Raw genomic sequence first — 16,563 nt, 5'->3', positions numbered from 1 at the left:
AACAATGCTGTAATCAAACAATGTTGTAATTACAATCAAACAATGCTGTAATCAAACAATGTTGTAATTACAATCAAACAATGCTGAATCAAACACTTGAATCAACTCAACTCATAGAAGCAGAAATTACACTCACATACAGTAACAGTGGGTGCGTGGGTTTTCAAGTTTAACTTTGGGATAATTATATTTACACCCCCTCTAGTTTCTGACACATCCACTTCCACCCCTATAGTTTAAAACGTGACAAATACACCCCTGTAGTTTCAATTTGTTTAAGGTTTGCCCCCTCAGCTGAAGGTTCGTCCATAGATTGAAGGGTTAGGATGATCCGATGGAGCTGATTTTTTGGGCACACCATATCTATGTCAGGACCCATCAAATGAACGCTTTGGATCATCCAAATAATGTGGGCCCCTACCCAAATCCAAACACTACCAAAAAATCATCCAAATAATGTGGGCCCACATTGTTTGGATGATCCAAAGTGTTCATTTGATGGGTCCTGACATAGTTAGGGTGTGCCTAAAAAATCAGCTCCATCAGATCATCCTAACCCTTCAATCTATGGACGAACCTTCAGCTGAGGGGGCCTACCTTAAACAAATTGAAACTACAAGGGTGTATTTGTCACGTTTTAAACTATAGGGGTGGAAGTGGATGTGTCAGAAACTAGAGGGGGTGTAAATGTAATTATCCCTTTAACTTTTAACTAACAATAGAAAAAAATGTACATACTATAACTTATGTAACTCGGGTCGGGTCGGGTCGGGCCCCTTCAAACCCGGCTCGACCCGAGATTCATGCGGGCTTTTGAATGCTGAACCCGGCTCGACCCGAAACCCATGAAACCTGAACCCGACCCAGGCTATTTTCGAGTCGGGTCGATGCGGGTCGGGTTTTACCCGGCTCGAGTTGCAGCCCTAGTGATTTTAATACAAGCTTTCTATAATTTTTTGGAGTCACTACTATTATGCCAAAAAAACAAAATTAAAATCTTGCTGCTCTCTCTACCAATATAAAACAAGATTAAAATCCTGCTACTCTATACCAATATAAAACAAGATTACCTGCTGCTCTCTACCATATATTGGTACCATAGATCCCAATATTCATGAAACTCCTAGTTATAGGGGAAATGATATGTTGCATTCTTATATTTTATTCGTAAGAAAAAATAGTTAGAAGAGGATATAAAACCTTGTCTCTAGTCCAACAAGATACATGAAGAGGGGAAAATAAAATTTCTTTATCCCTTTACACATTATTTATGAAACTTGAATAATGAAAGGAAAATGACATACTTCAGCGCACTCCCATACTATGACGATTACTATACTTTATTTGTACACTTCTCTAATTGAAGTAAGCCTAACAGCTGTTAAACTCAACAATCAGATAAGGTTTGATACCATAGATAAGGTTTGATACCATGGAATCCAAACAGGGCTTTGTGTCATTCGGATTAATTTTCCAATGAAGTTTTAGTACATAGAAAAAATTTCATTACAAAATACCTTAGTTTTAATAGTTATACAATACTCTTTTTTTTTAATAGGGAGTGTAAGAAATATTTTTTGGTTTGCTAGCTTTGTCACAAAATTGTTGTTGGAATATATATGGTGTAAGCCCGTGTAGTGAAGTATTTTTCAATAAGCTGGTAGGGGTCCCCGCAAAACTCCAGCTTACCTATCAAAAAAGAAAAAAGCATCCCTACAATCTATAGAGGAATGACACATTTTTGGAAACCTCGTCACTGTGTTAGGATCATCCTATGGAAATGATTTTTGACATACAACCTATGGTGTCAGTCTGCCCAGTGAAGTATTTTTTTAAAGTATCGTACGCCCTGTACCATAGGATGATCCAAACCGTCCGTTTAAATGGGCCACAATATAAATTGGTTGTTCCCAAAAAATCATTTCCACAATATAAATTGGTTGTTCCCAAAAAATCTTCTCTGACGTATTTTAGGGCAGAAAATGAGTGAGTTTTGGACGCATATTGAACACAAGTGGCGGTAATAGAAAGGAGACATTTGGCTTTTTTGTCGTAATAGAAAGGACACACCTAGGCATTACTCTCTCAAATGGTCTGCTCCAATCTGGTTTTTCCCAGAAATTACTCTCTCAAATATGATCAAATCTTACTGGTTTTTCCCACCCAACTTCAGTCCCGTCACTATCGCCTTTGTTATGTTTCCATCATCTCTTCCATATTCCTCTCTAATCCATCTTACTTTTCTTCGGCGGCGGACTATAAACCCACAACGCGTGGCTGTGACTTGGCCACGTAAAAAGAGTGTTATTTCTGCTCCCTAGATTTTTTCTGTCGACAAAGAGAGAAATTATATGATGAGAAGGGCGTTCAAACACGTAAAAACTTGATATGTTTTTATTCAACACCAGCTTTCTTTTCATGATTTTATATGGTGTAAGCCTTATAATCCCGTATTTTTCAAAAAGAACATGCTAGAGGATGATCCAAACTGTCCATGTGATGGGTCACAATGTAAATAAAAAATCATTTCTATAGGATGACCCAACCCTCCGATCTATAGAGAACTGTATATTATGGAGAACTCTATAGATCGGAGGGTTAGGATCATTCTGTGGAAATGATTTTTTGGGCACAACCTATTTACATTGTGGCTCATCACACGGATGGTTTGGATCATCCTATAGTATGGTCCGTAAAGTAATTTTTGAAAAATACGGACTCCAAGGGCTGCTTACATCATATAAAAACTTTATTTTTTCTTCTAAAAAAGTAAGCTGTCGTTATCAAATATCAAGCATGGGACACCCTTTAGTTCGTAACTTGTTCCGATCTACGGTGGGGAGATGACATGACCGGAAAATCTGGAGTTCCGATCATGCTGTGAGATCATAGGGGTTGGCCTAATTCTTGCTTCTCATGCAGACTAATCTAATCAACCCGTGTTCCAACATGGCCCCATCAAGGACTCGAACTCCATTGACCTAACGACTAAAAGTCTCTTTGGACAAAATTTCTTCCACATACATTCATCTTTCTCCTAAAATACCCCCCACTTTCCTTTCCTCTTTGTAAGTTTCTTGAATCCCCAACTGACAATGTTGTGTCTTCTCCCTTCAAACATGTTTCAATTGCTCTTTCTTTCTTTTCTTCTCCTCATGCTTCGAGCCCACACTACGGCCCTCCCTCTCTACAATTTTTGCTTAAATACAGGTAATTACACCTCTAATAGCATGTACCAGGCGAACCTCAATAGCCTCCTCTCTACTCTCTCCTCTAATGCAACGCACACCGGCTTCTACAATGCCACCACCGGACAAAGTCCGGACACAGTCTCCGCTCGCGTCCTCTGCAGAGGTGATGTTACCACCGCAGAGTGCCGGAGTTGTGTCGACACAGCGAGTCAAGATATTTTACAAATATGCCCCAACAGAAAATCTGCAATTATATTCTACGACTACTGTCTTTTACAGTACTCGAACTTACGAATAGTACCCACGGATAATTCCCAAGCGGTTTATATGTGGAATACACAGAACGTCACAAACCCAACTCAGTTTAATGACGTGTTGGGAAAATTGATGGAAAGACTACGTTCTCAAGCCGGGTCAGCTTCTTCACCCCGAAAATTTGCGACTGGACAAGTTAACGCTTCAGACCTTCAAACAATATACGGGCTCGTGCAGTGCGCCCAAGATTTATCTGGAAATGAGTGCATTGAATGCTTGCAAAGAGTCGTCTCTGAAATTCCAAGGTGCTGCGATGGGAAGAAAGGGGGGAGAGTTTTTGGGCCCAGTTGTAATCTCCGGTACGAGATCGACCCTTTCTTTGAGTCCTCAAATGTAGGACCAGGACCGGCTCCTGCTCCGAAAAGTACTGGGGGTAAGTTTTCCATGTCCTCTTCACCTTAAACTTTCAATTACTAAATGAATCATCTGGATCCTTGAACAAGGTGACCCTGCTTTACTTCTTGAAAAATATGCTAAAAACTTTCAATTACTCATATGCCGTGTGCGGGAAGTCTAGTATACGGTGGGCCCACCACATAGGATGATCAAAATAGCTGTTCTTCTGTTGGGCTAGTTACTCGAAATTTCAGGTTTCGAGAATGAAACCGAAATCGGGTACACTCGAAACAGTATAAAATTTCGGTCAAAATTTCAACGATTGGCAGTAGAAGTTCCATTTCTTTGACCCAATCCACTGTGTAATTCAGTCCCCTTGACCAATTTGTTGATCCAAACGAGTGGTCATCTAATGAATCGGTCTCGTGTACCTGATACTGTCCAAAAATAGAAGAAAACAGAGCCCTACCGTACATTTTTTAAAATACTGGGCTCCCCTCACAAAGCATATAAGATCTCATAAAAACTCATGGCGCCCTTCACTTTGTTAGATACCATTTTTTTTATTAGTTGTGGAGTGCTATCATGATGCGGGAGCCGGTATGATTCACACGCAAGGCTTTCAAGGATTGATAGTCTTGACATGTCATCCTCAAATCGACCCTTGACTGTAGGTGTTTGGTGTTTGCAACAGGCTATGACATTTATTAAGAAAATACAGGAGTGCAGATTCAATTTTTTCAAGCTTTGGCTAAAATTGATAATTATAATTACCCAACTAGAAAGGATATCAGCACAACCATGTTTGAATAATTACACAAAACTAGCTCGACTTCTTTTTTGAAGGAATAATTACACAAAACTAGCTAACTTCGTTTTTAAAGGGAAGTGATAAATCTGCTCCTTTTGATTACTTGGGACACCCATCAGCAGTGTATCAATGACTGAGAGGGCCTGATGTACTACCCGTCAGAAGAATTAAATGAGGCTGATTGCCACGTACACTGCCGCTCGGTGTCCCAAGTCATCAAAAGGGGCGAATATATCACTTCCCTTTGTAAATTGAGTTGTGATGGCTTTTGTGAACCATATAATAACCTTCGACAGCTCTTTAAGTAATAAAAGACGAGATGGGTTAGTGCAAATATCAAAATATGGTTGTGCTCATATTATTTCCCTAGCCAAAACATGTCTCTTGCTTTATCTGCGTGGTTAAGCGATTTACCTGGAGGTTTTCCTGAGTGGTGGGGCTTATCATGCTGCAGGCGTTGAAGTTACAAGGTGCTGTTGGCCGGAACCTAATGTACTACCGTCTTCTGGGATCAAAGAAAGAAATTGCTTCGTACAGTGCCCCCCAGATTTCACTAATAATGACTGCCACAGATGCATAACCAATCCGCGGACCTGCAAATGTAGTAGGAATGAGTCGATCAGTTACTATGAGGGATCAGCAGCACTCACTCCTGCTCCTGCTCCTCCTCTTCCTCCATCAACTAATACAACTACCACTGGTAAGTTCTTGAAGTTCTCTCGGTTAATTTCGTCCAAACATAAATTCATTTGTTTGTGGTTCACAAAATCTTTCCTGATAGGGTAACTGACAGCATAATGAGTCCATTGTTAACAAATTCTATAGAAACATCAACAAGAAACTAAACAAAAGTCACAAATGGACGACACAAAAGATTTATCAGATTCATCACATTATTGTTTGCTGTCAATGAGCTTCCACATATTGGTGAAGATTATCAAGTACAGGATATAGATTCTTCTAACACATTAAGTTCACCCCGAATGAGTTAGAACTCGAGGCTGTGTCATCATGGGACCCATTGAGCCTTCATTGCACGGGAGAATAGGAATATCTGTTGGCCCTGATGCTGCTTGAATCTAGTCGGGTGTGCGGACTGTACTAATTGCGTTGGGTCCCACCTTCTGCCTCATTCTGACAGTAGGGAGAGAGATCGCCTCGACCTGCGAATTGTGCTCACAGACAAAAGGGTTAAGGACCACTTGGAGTAAGAACTCCGGGGACCCTTCAATATTCAAGTCAGACCACTACAAGATAAAGGACTTTCACCGACGTTCAAGAGCGTCGGTGAAAATAAGCCTGAACAATAGTGTAACTTACACCGACGGTTTCTCTGAACATTGGTAGTTCCAGGCGTCCGTAGAAGATATTACTGGCTTTTTTCAAGAACCTACGGTATATTAACCCAGCATTTCTAAACGTCCTAAAAAAAGTCCGTAGAAGATATTACAGGCTTTTTTCAAGAACCTTCCGTGTATTGTACCGGCATTTCTAAACGTCCTAAAAAAAAAAGCGCGTCGGGGTATATTATAATACACCAGCCGTCAGGGCCGTCACTAAATTACTCAATATTGCCTTTTTTTTGCTAAAATTCACCGACATTTATTTAGACCGTCGGTGTATATTACCATACACCGGCAGTCATGACCGTCACTAATACTCAATATTGGTGTTTTGCAAGATTCACCAACCAGTTTTATGACCGCCGGTGATTCATATTTCTTTTTGAAAAATCACTAAATTTTAAATTACAAGCAGTTGGAACCTGTATAAACCTGTAGCCTGAATATTGGCATCCAAACAAATAGTAAGAATAGTGTCATTTAAGATGGTGGGAAGCATAAAAACGACCAGACACCATGGACGGGATATAAAATACCCATTCAATTGTTAGTGAATTGAAGTAAACCAATGCATTGTTCATTACAAAATCTAACCTATTCACAACTCTGAAACAATAGTCACCAAACCGGTTCTGCGACACTCAAAGCACCACTAGTCTCTTCCATTATCATCCTGAATTGAAGTGAAGCAAACGAGTTAACAAAATCTAACTTAATCTATTTGAAAAAGAGCTGAAACAGTGAATGAAGTATCCTAAGTACAACAGTAGTCAAATAGGAACATACCTCGGGCACATGGCCGAAGAGTAATGCCATCAACCACTTCTTTCTCAGTGTGACATCCTACAGGAAAAACAGATTAACCTTCCATTCTCCTTCTAAATTAAACCATCTTTAAATGACACTATATTGGAATACAAACAAATTATCCTGTGTAAACCAAATTACATGACACTATAATGGCATCCATCGATTCAAATACAATCACAAGAATCATAAAAAAAGCCATGGCCCTAAGTTCCATCCCTTCCTCTTGAAATTCATAGCTCGACGAGCCTGAGAAGGTGAAAGGATCTTCATACACCCTGCATGTCACAGCAAACTATCACAGTATAAGAGATCCAAAAAATAAAATGAAAAAGTTGGTAAAGGAAAATGTAAGAAGTCACTTAAAGAAATGCAACAGGGTTGAAACTTTTATAATCATAGTCTTATAGAGAAAGCGAAAGTTTGGAAAAATAATGCAATTTCAGTATCATCACAAATTTCACAAATGCTTGCATCGAGATCACGAAAAGAATGGCAAAGATAAAAAAAAGGGCGGCCCAGTGCATGAGGTTCCCACCATTGCAGGGTCTGGGAGGGCTAGATTTACGCAGCCTTACCCCTGCTTTGCAGAGAGGCTGTTTTCCTGCCTCGAACCCGTGACCACCAGGTCACAATGGAAAAGAATGCTAAGAAAAAGAATGGTAAAGATAAATGAATAAAAATCTAGCAGCATATGATTCAAACCAATACTTAAGCCAATTTCGATCAATGTTTTCGACACCTAACATGTGCCTATCGAGCCAATGCATGGCTGCAACCTAACATTGCCGATTTCAAATTTTAATTCCAGCACAATAAGTTCACCTAAACACAGGTATGAACTTTTCTCATGATGAAAACCTTAGTTTGTCCATTGAAGGAGTTAGAACCCAGGATAAGTTATCCAATGACTCTTTTGGGCTCACATTGTAGGAGAGCATAGGAATATACATAGGATAGAATTTGAGAGAAAATACAACCTAGTTGCTATTTAAAAAGCAGGAAATTGTAAACCTTCAGGAGGCAAAAATCTATTGGTCAACTAGAATAGTCAAATCAGTAAGAATTAGACAATTGATAGTAATGCTCTGTTTCCTTCTTCAAGTGTTTGACGTGTATAAACAAAATAGATGAAGCAGTTTAAGTGAATTAATCGCAATTGAATTGGCAAAATGTTTGATTCTGAAAGCAGGGAATGTTAAATGCATTGCTCATCTTACATCTATGACATCTATCTATTTCTTAGTAGGATATGATTTCTTATAAATAAATTACAGCACATGCTACATCTTAGTTAGATGTAGGTTAGATGTTATCTATTGTTATCACTTGAGAAAAGATAGGAGAGAGTAGTTTTGTTATGTTCAACTATTTAGATTGAACGTGTATGCTGAATAAAAAAGCATCTTATTAAAGATTGAATGGAAAATCATTTCCTCCTTGCTTCCTTCTTCCACCCTTGCCCTTTCATTCTCTATACAAATTTCAGGGGGGAGACAACCATCAACAGGGAAAGGGAGACAACACTCAAGACTTGTAATCTTCAGTACTCTAGGAGGATTTATTGGGGTAGGTCTCTTGGGTTTCTGTTTCTACTATTATCTATGGCGAAGGAAGATACCGCATAGAGGTAAATTGGTAACAAAGGCTGTACCCGTTAGATACATTTTAAAACTCAAAATTTCTAATACATTTACTGCTATCCTTTACAGCGAATAATGAAAATATTCATGCTCTATTACATCATTTGGGGCCTCCCACTGGCAGAGATTTGCCGCATATAAATATGGATAGAGGAAATGATTTAAGGACTCAAGAATTGCCATTAATCGATTTTGACACTGTGAAAGTAGCTACAGACAACTTCTCAGATGCGAATAAGCTTGGGGAGGGGGGTTTTGGTCCTGTTTACAAGGTAACAAACATTTTCTAACATAATGGGTGATTATATCCCCAGCAGTAGTTCTACTCCAAAGAGGCTTTCTAATTGAAAACTAACACATGGAACTTATTTCAGGGCATACTACCTGATGGACAAGAAATAGCAGTTAAGAGGCTTTCGAGGAAATCCGAGCAGGGCTTGGAGGAGTTCAAGAATGAGGTGATGCTAATCGCCAAACTTCAACATAGGAATCTTGTGAGGCTCTTGTTCTGGTGTATACAGGAAGAAGAAAAGTTGCTTATCTATGAATATATGCCCAACACTAGTCTTGATGTCTTCCTCTTTGGTGAGTGGAATTTGCCTGTAATAGGCGATTTACATGCTAGTCAGTCTTTAAGCCAGAGTGATTAGCTAATCTAACAAAGTAAATGGTTAAATTTGGTCTTTACCAGACACGACGGAGAGTGGAGAACTAAACTGGAATGCACGGTTTGACATTATCAAGGGAGTAGCACGGGGCCTTGTCTATCTTCATGAGGACTCTCGACTTAGAATCATTCACAGGGACCTCAAAGCCAGCAATGTGTTGTTGGACAAAGACATGAACCCAAAGATATCAGACTTTGGCATGGCTAGGATTTTTGGTGGAAACCAAAATCAAGCTAATACAAAGAGAGTCGTGGGGACATAGTAAGTTCTTTTTCTAATGTCTTCATGTGTGAGAAGACTAATGCTTTGAGTTGAAAATTGGATAGGATAATACGTAACAGTATCCAAGCAAATTAATCTGAGAGGCTAATGAGATCTATGGTGCTATACATCAGACATTAGTTATTGACAATTTATTATGAACATAGTTAGCAAAACTCTATTTTAAACGGCGTTTTTTGTTTTTTTTTTAAAACACGTTTTATTGTTGTGCCTCTTTTACAACAAATAAAACTTCGTTTTTTTAGGCAAACAGTTTAAACAAGTTTAAAATGCGTTTTAAACATTTTAAACTAGTGTTTTTGGCCGACTTTCCAATTTTACCCCCACCATATTTTGTAAATGACAAAATTCTAAACTCATGTTCTAGTGTTTCCGTTTTTTTGAACAAAAACCATATTAAACTCGAATTTTTGCCATCCCCTTTTTTTGCCGAATCAAGTTTTGCTAACTATGATTATGAAGCCATTAAAATGGAGGAGATCAAACACCGTTGCCTTGGAGTTAATTGAGCAAAATGGGTAGGGATTTCGTGTGGCTAACATCAGACATGCTGCCTTTTGTTGTTAATCTCAGCCTTAATTTTTGAATGGCTGATTTCACTTCAACAGAGCTCCAAAGCAAGTGTGTTTAGACGACCTCATTGAAGTGTTGTCCTTCTGAGTATTCAACGATTGAAGTACTCAGAAACAGCAAATACTAGCTTAGAACAAAGGCATAAGTTTTATTTTGCTCATATACAATCCAAGAGGTGATGGGCAAAGAACAATCATTTGCCATATTAGGTGAATGATGTTACCATTGCTCATATCTTTATATTTTGGATAGGTAACTTGGGATTGAACCTCCCACGTCAAGGTTGAAAACCAAAGCGTTGACCAATTGATCTAGAGGCTCATATCTAGTTATCCTTCCATCTTTAATCCCCTAATATTGCTACCCCCATTTTGATTTCGGACAGTGGATACATGGCTCCTGAGTATGCTATGGAAGGTCTATTTTCTGTGAAGTCAGACGTTTTTAGCTTTGGAGTTCTCCTTCTAGAAATTGTAAGCGGGAAAAGGAATAGTGGCTTCTATCTCTCTGAACATGCTCAAAGCCTCCTCACATATGTAACTTTCCCTAACCTATAGCTGTAGTCTGTCTTCCATTTAGTTACTTTTGGGGAGAACATTTTTGATAAATAAAACTCTTACTGTGATGTAAATATTACAGGCATGGAGATTATGGTTAGAATGCAAAGGCCAAGAATTAGTAGATCCATCATTGATGGATGCATGTTCGGCGAGTGAAGCGTTGAGATGCATCCATATCGGACTGTTGTGTGTTCAGGATGATGCAGCAGTAAGGCCTACCATGTCATCGGTTATTCTCATGCTAGGAAGTGAATCTGTAAGCCTTCCACAACCTACACAACCTCCATCATTTTCTGTGGCAAGAGGAGGCATTGTAAAGCATCAATCTTCAGAAAGTTCTAAAACATGTTCTATCAATGAGGTAACAGTTTCTACTGTCGTGGCTCGGTAAGCAAGCCGCTCATAGGTGCTGACCGTTTACTTTGAATGGGTCAGATCTTACTAATTGATTCTTGGGTTATATCCAACACACATTTAAGTAACCTGTGTGTGATTGAACATACAGTTTGCATCATATGGCATATGATCATGTGAGCTCCTATGTAATAAGTGGCTTGCTTCCGTGTACTGCACTGAGGTTGCACACCATTCATGTGTTTATCACCTACCAAGTGTCTCTTTCTTTCAAACTAAATCAAATTCTTCTAATTTCTCATTAAGAAATCAGAAACTGGATTAAACGGTATTGAATTCAGGACTCTGAATTACTCATCTAATCGGCGGAATGAGTCAATCAGAATTGATCTAATTGAACTGTACTAACTATTTCCTTTGGACACGTGGTTGGTAGCTTAGATGGTTTGGATTATCCTGCAATCCTCTGTGCAATAATGCAATTCTAAGCATTTAGAGTAGTAGAATTTTCTATTGTGTATGACTAGTTGATTTGTGAAATTTTATTATCCGGCTAACCCATAGACCTGGCAAAATGGGACCCGTACCCGCGGGTACACCCGGCCCGCAGGGGTACGGGTACGGGCACCAATTTCATTACCCGCGAGAAAAAATACCCGCACGCAACCCGTACCCGTGACCCGTGGGTGGGTCTGGGTCGGGGTTTGGTGCCCACGGGTTGCCCGCCATTCGGTTTTCAACTTTCTATTCTTAAGGCCTAAACACTAAACAGTAAAAAATAGACTATGTGGGTGGGCCAACAAACAAGTCAAAGCAATCGGACTATGTGACTGGTATCTTTGGTTGTACCAAAACAAACACTTGTTAAAGTAAATGAAAAATTGTATGATTAATGGGCGTATAAACATGTACTCATCATCCCATCCTTGATATTTGATCTAACAGCAGCTGACTTCTTAAGAAGCTGCTGTTGGATTAAAGATCAAGGCTTGTACATCCATCGTAGCACATTTATGTGTTCATACACCCATTCATCATATAATTTCTTTTGGTAAACATATATATAATTTCTTCTTTAAATTTGCCGGGTTACCTGCGAGTATACCCGTACCCGCCCGGGTGGGTTCCGGGTCCATGAAAGGCTACACGTACCCGCGCCGGTATTTCTTACCCGTACCCGCCGTTACCCATACCCGCGCGGGTTACCCGTTTGCCAGGTCTACTAACCCACAGTAGGGCCCACTTATTGAAAACCTAGGCAGTCCTGGTTCATAGGGCTCTTAATGGGACCAAGACAGTCCAATCAATCAAAGGATCAAATTGTAAATGGACAGGATTTGGGCACGGCAACTGCATCCGATCATGTACATTGGACCCATATCCCAAGGTCCAAAATTATTTCGGATCGTGACCCAGACGAACCCACAAAATCTGACGAGCGACGTAAATCCCAATGGAGGGCAACAATGTACAAAAATACCCTTTATGTTGTTCGTCAATTTATGTCTTTTGGTATTTAAAAGTAATGTTAAAAGCCCTACCAAAAAGTAAAAACCACAAACAACATTTCAGTTTTCAGCTTTTGGTTATATGGGATTTGGGGATTTGCCAGCGTCGCAGAAGGCGTTTCGGGATGGTGGCTGTCAGATGGCTTACTTTCAGCAGATTTTGTTTTCATTCACTACGTGATTGCGATCAGATGCAATAGACCATCTGCTAAATGCCTTATGCGATGGATGCTAGCAAATCCCTTGTTTTATAGTGATTCTCCATTCCCCATGGGCTCTGTTCACTTGTTTTCCTGGGAAATGATAAGAAAATGTTTCCCGGGAATCTGACGTAGCATTAGGAAAAGAAAATTCAGGGAATCTGTGCAGGAAAAGGTTTTCTTGGACTGTTCACTTGCACAGGAAAAGGTTTCCAGGGAAACTGCTCGCCCTTCTTTTTGCACTAGTTTCCCAGGGAAACGAAATCCGTGTGTTTTTTGGTCGGAAATGAAATCCCTAAAGGGGGGGAATGGGCTTTTCCATGTCATTTTTTGACTTATTGCATAAATTCCACATGTGTAATTCTATTTTCACTGGAAAGCAAGTGAACACCAGAATTCTGTCTTGTCAACGAAAAAATAGGTTGTTTTCTAAGGATTTGCTTTCCAAGGAACGCAAGTGAACAGAGCCATAGTTTCTTTCCTGTTTTCTTCCCTAATCCTAGGCAAGGTTATAAATTTCGACTGAAATCCGAAATTTTGGGTTTCGGTCGAGAACGAAATTGAAACCAAAATCGTGTTTACCTGAAATGGTATAAAATTTCGACTGAAATTTCAAATTTTCAATTGAAATTTTGTTTCCCCCGAAATTTCAGCAAAAAATTTAAGGAATTTCACACAAAAAAAAAAGATTTTTTATCGTTTAATAATACTTTTCCAGAAATTTCAGCCGAAACTACCAAAAGTTCAGGGATTTCATCTGGAATTTTCTCACCAATAATATATTGGTTTATTTAATTTCGTGGATTTCGCCCGAAATTTCGGTTTTGGTGAGGACCGAAATCACTCCCGAAACCAAAATGTAAAACCTTGATCCTAGGTCTTAACTATGTATATGTAAGTAGGACCCAGGACTAAGTAGGACCTAGGACAATTTGATGGACCATCTAATTCAAAATGGATCGCGACGCTGACTCGAAAAGTATGGTTTGACTAACTGATGCGATACTAGGATTATTTACATGTTATTTAGTTTCTAGGATTTTATTTTCCATGTTATTTAGTTTATAGGATTTTATTTTTCATGTTATTTAGAATTAAGAAATTTATTTTTTTTCATGGAATTTTAGTTTAATTGCCTATAAATAGGCCTTATGTATTAGGGATTATTATCTTTTGATGATTAATTGAATTGATTGGCTAATCACAGCTCGTCGTGGTCGTGAAGCCGCAGCCCGTCGTGCATGAGACGTCGAAATTGAAGCATAAAACATATATTTGGAACGTCGCATGCATGAGTCGATTTGCAGAGCCACTTCACTACTTCCCTTGTACCACTTGTTGATGATATTATTAAGGAACCAGATGTTAATGTTAATGAGATCATTAGTTGAGTCCTTGATTATGTCAGATATTGAGTCCATGATGGCAGATACTGAGTCAGAGAACTCCGATATAGAGTGAGAGAGTCCAGTGATTGCTGAGGCCGACGTCTATGAGTATGACGATTCTCGGATTTTCCCAGCACCAGTTGCCGAGCATCATCCTAAGTCAGAGCCGAGCGACCTCACTTTTGAGCCATTACCTGAGACGGATGATCGAGAGTATATCACAGAGAATTGCCTTTTCTTTGAGCCGATTGAGCAAATTGTTGAGCTTTGTGTTGACACAGAGGAGCATTGTGGCAATGTTGAGCCCCGTGGATATTCTGATAGAGGATTCTAGCATGCTGGTCGACAGCATTAAGCCAGACACGGATTTAGCAGATGATTTTATTGATGATTCCATTGAGCCTGATGAGATACCAACAAGTGTTGATTTTTTGGAGGATGGTCATGGATTGATACTTCATGTAGCTCTCATGCTAGTTCACGAGGTGTACATTGCCATTTTCCATGCTTCATTTATTCTCCAGAGAGATTCACGTCTTTATGATGTTACATGGGTGATTTCTTCCCTAATGCTCCGCCGGCATATTGGGCTACTCTCACTATTGTCGCAAGCATTAGGCATCACGAGTTCTTCTGACGGATTATCACTCCTACTGTTTGATTGGGCCGTGTACATATTTGATCTAGGAAGAGTATAACTTGAGGTCAAGTTCTTTTCAAGAGGGGGAGAATGCTGCAGATATTAGGATTTATTTACATGTTATTTAGTTTCTAGGATTTTATTTCCATATTATTTAGTTTCTAATGGCCTAGTAAAGGAAAAAAAATCCTATTGTCCAAGCAACTCTCAAAAGTCTTATTATAATGGCTCTAAAGTGGATGGTTAAGAAACAAAAGTTTAAATATTGGATGGTTAGGATTGCCTAATCTACAAGTTATATTTATATATAGTGTGGGCTGTACGTGGTGGAGCCAGCCAAATTGTAATAGTCCCACATTGGAAGCTGAGAGAGAAAGTTCTTGGGTTATATGCTGTAGAACCCCATTCCCTGTGTAGACGCGTTTTAAAACTGAGGAGGGCTGCGGCCTAGAACTGGACAATATCTACACGATTGAGTTGGGGCGTTACAAATATGGTATCAGAGCCATACCTCCTCTAGTACAATGTGCCAACGAGGACATTGGGCCCTTTAAGAGGGGTGGATTGTAATAGTCCCACATCGGAAGCGGAGAGAGAAAGTTCCTGGGTTATATGTTGTAGACCCCCATTCCCTGTGTAGATGCATTTTAAAATCGGGGAGGCCTGCAGCTTAGAACCGGACAATATCTACACGGTTGCGTCGGGGTGTTACACAAATGGACTGTCTAGATCATTGGATGCTGCAGCACAAGTGTATATGCCCTTTCCTAGAGGACCTTTATGGGCCCCACATGTGCCATGTGGATCCCACAAGCAAGCACATCTAACCCATTTCCGCTCGTTCCAATCAGAATATTTGGAAAAGAAAAAACTTTTCTCAAATTTGATGGTTCCATTGTTTGATTACATATAAAAAAAATTGACTTGACCCAAAGGAGTTCAAGTTTTATTTTGATGGACCTTTAATCTATAATGGAGATTTGCTAGGGATAGTCGCAGAAGACATTTCACGGGCCTGCTGTTGCATGAGAGAGCAACAGACTTGGAAATTTTTTCTTTACAATGATCAACTCAACTCAACTAAACCTTTGTCCCAAACTAGTTGGGGAAATTTCTTTACAATGATATATCCTTAAAATTTGTTCTTTCTTTCCCGAATGTGGACACTAAAAAACAAATTCCTAGGAATAAATTTTCTTTAAGAAATGTTTTTCTTGCAATCCAAACAGAGTTCCACCAAGAAAATCTAAATAATTGTTCTTCGTACGATGTAATCTTATAGATGGAATGTCTATTCAGCATGGGACCCAACTAAAAATGTCATCTGATAATGGTCTACAAGATCAAGGATCTGGATTACACAAAAATAAGTCCTTGCTTGACCTCTCGTTAGGATTGATAGAAAGGGAACTCTTTTCCAAGCTTCCACGACTCTGTTCTATTGTTTGGTGGTGGAAGGAAAAGAAATCTAAGCCCAGTCGAAATCGGTATCTCATTCCAATCCAATTCCAATTCCCCTTGTAAACGGAATAACAATTCAAATTCTAGTGTATGTGTATTGGAATTTATCCAGGGAATCAATTGTGATTCTGATATCCAGACCAACGTCAAAATGGAATCAAATTTGCATATTTGAAACACACATGCCATATGCAACAACATGCTTGATAATAACTTTTTCATGACTAGTAGTATTTTGGTCATTTTTCATGACTAAGGGGTATTCCGCTCAGTTTTGCTTGTGGCATACTTTGATCATTTTTTAAGTCATCTGGGCATATTTTGATCATTTTTATATCATATGGGTATTGTAGTCATTTTCCACAACTCTGGGATATTTTTCTAATTGTTACCCGATATAGGGGTATTTAAGTTATTTTCCATAATTCATGGGCAGTCTGGTCATTTTTACCTGATATGGGGTATTTTGATCATTTTTATATC

General features: G+C 39.2%; 1 protein-coding gene across 1 annotated transcript; it reads left to right on the top strand.

Moving 5' to 3' along the window:
* Window positions 1–2,828: 2,828 nt before the first annotated feature.
* Window positions 2,829–11,237, top strand: LOC143891986 (cysteine-rich receptor-like protein kinase 15). The gene is made up of 8 exons (XM_077396467.1): window positions 2,829–3,879; window positions 5,108–5,353; window positions 8,293–8,433; window positions 8,516–8,718; window positions 8,821–9,031; window positions 9,138–9,375; window positions 10,355–10,505; window positions 10,609–11,237. The coding sequence occupies exons 1-8, from the start codon at window positions 3,096–3,098 to the stop codon at window positions 10,918–10,920; spliced, it is 2,286 nt and encodes a 761-aa protein (XP_077252582.1). The 5' UTR covers window positions 2,829–3,095; the 3' UTR covers window positions 10,921–11,237.
* The last annotated feature ends 5,326 nt before the right edge of the window (window positions 11,238–16,563 follow it).

The sequence above is a fragment of the Tasmannia lanceolata genome, unplaced genomic scaffold (assembly GCF_043159265.1).
Source record: "Tasmannia lanceolata isolate RefF3 unplaced genomic scaffold, GAP_Taslan_0.1 ptg000015l, whole genome shotgun sequence".
Taxonomy (NCBI): Eukaryota; Viridiplantae; Streptophyta; class Magnoliopsida; order Canellales; family Winteraceae; genus Tasmannia; species Tasmannia lanceolata.
The sequence above is the reverse complement of the archived record's forward strand: the minus strand, read 5'-3'. Positions and strand labels throughout refer to the sequence as shown.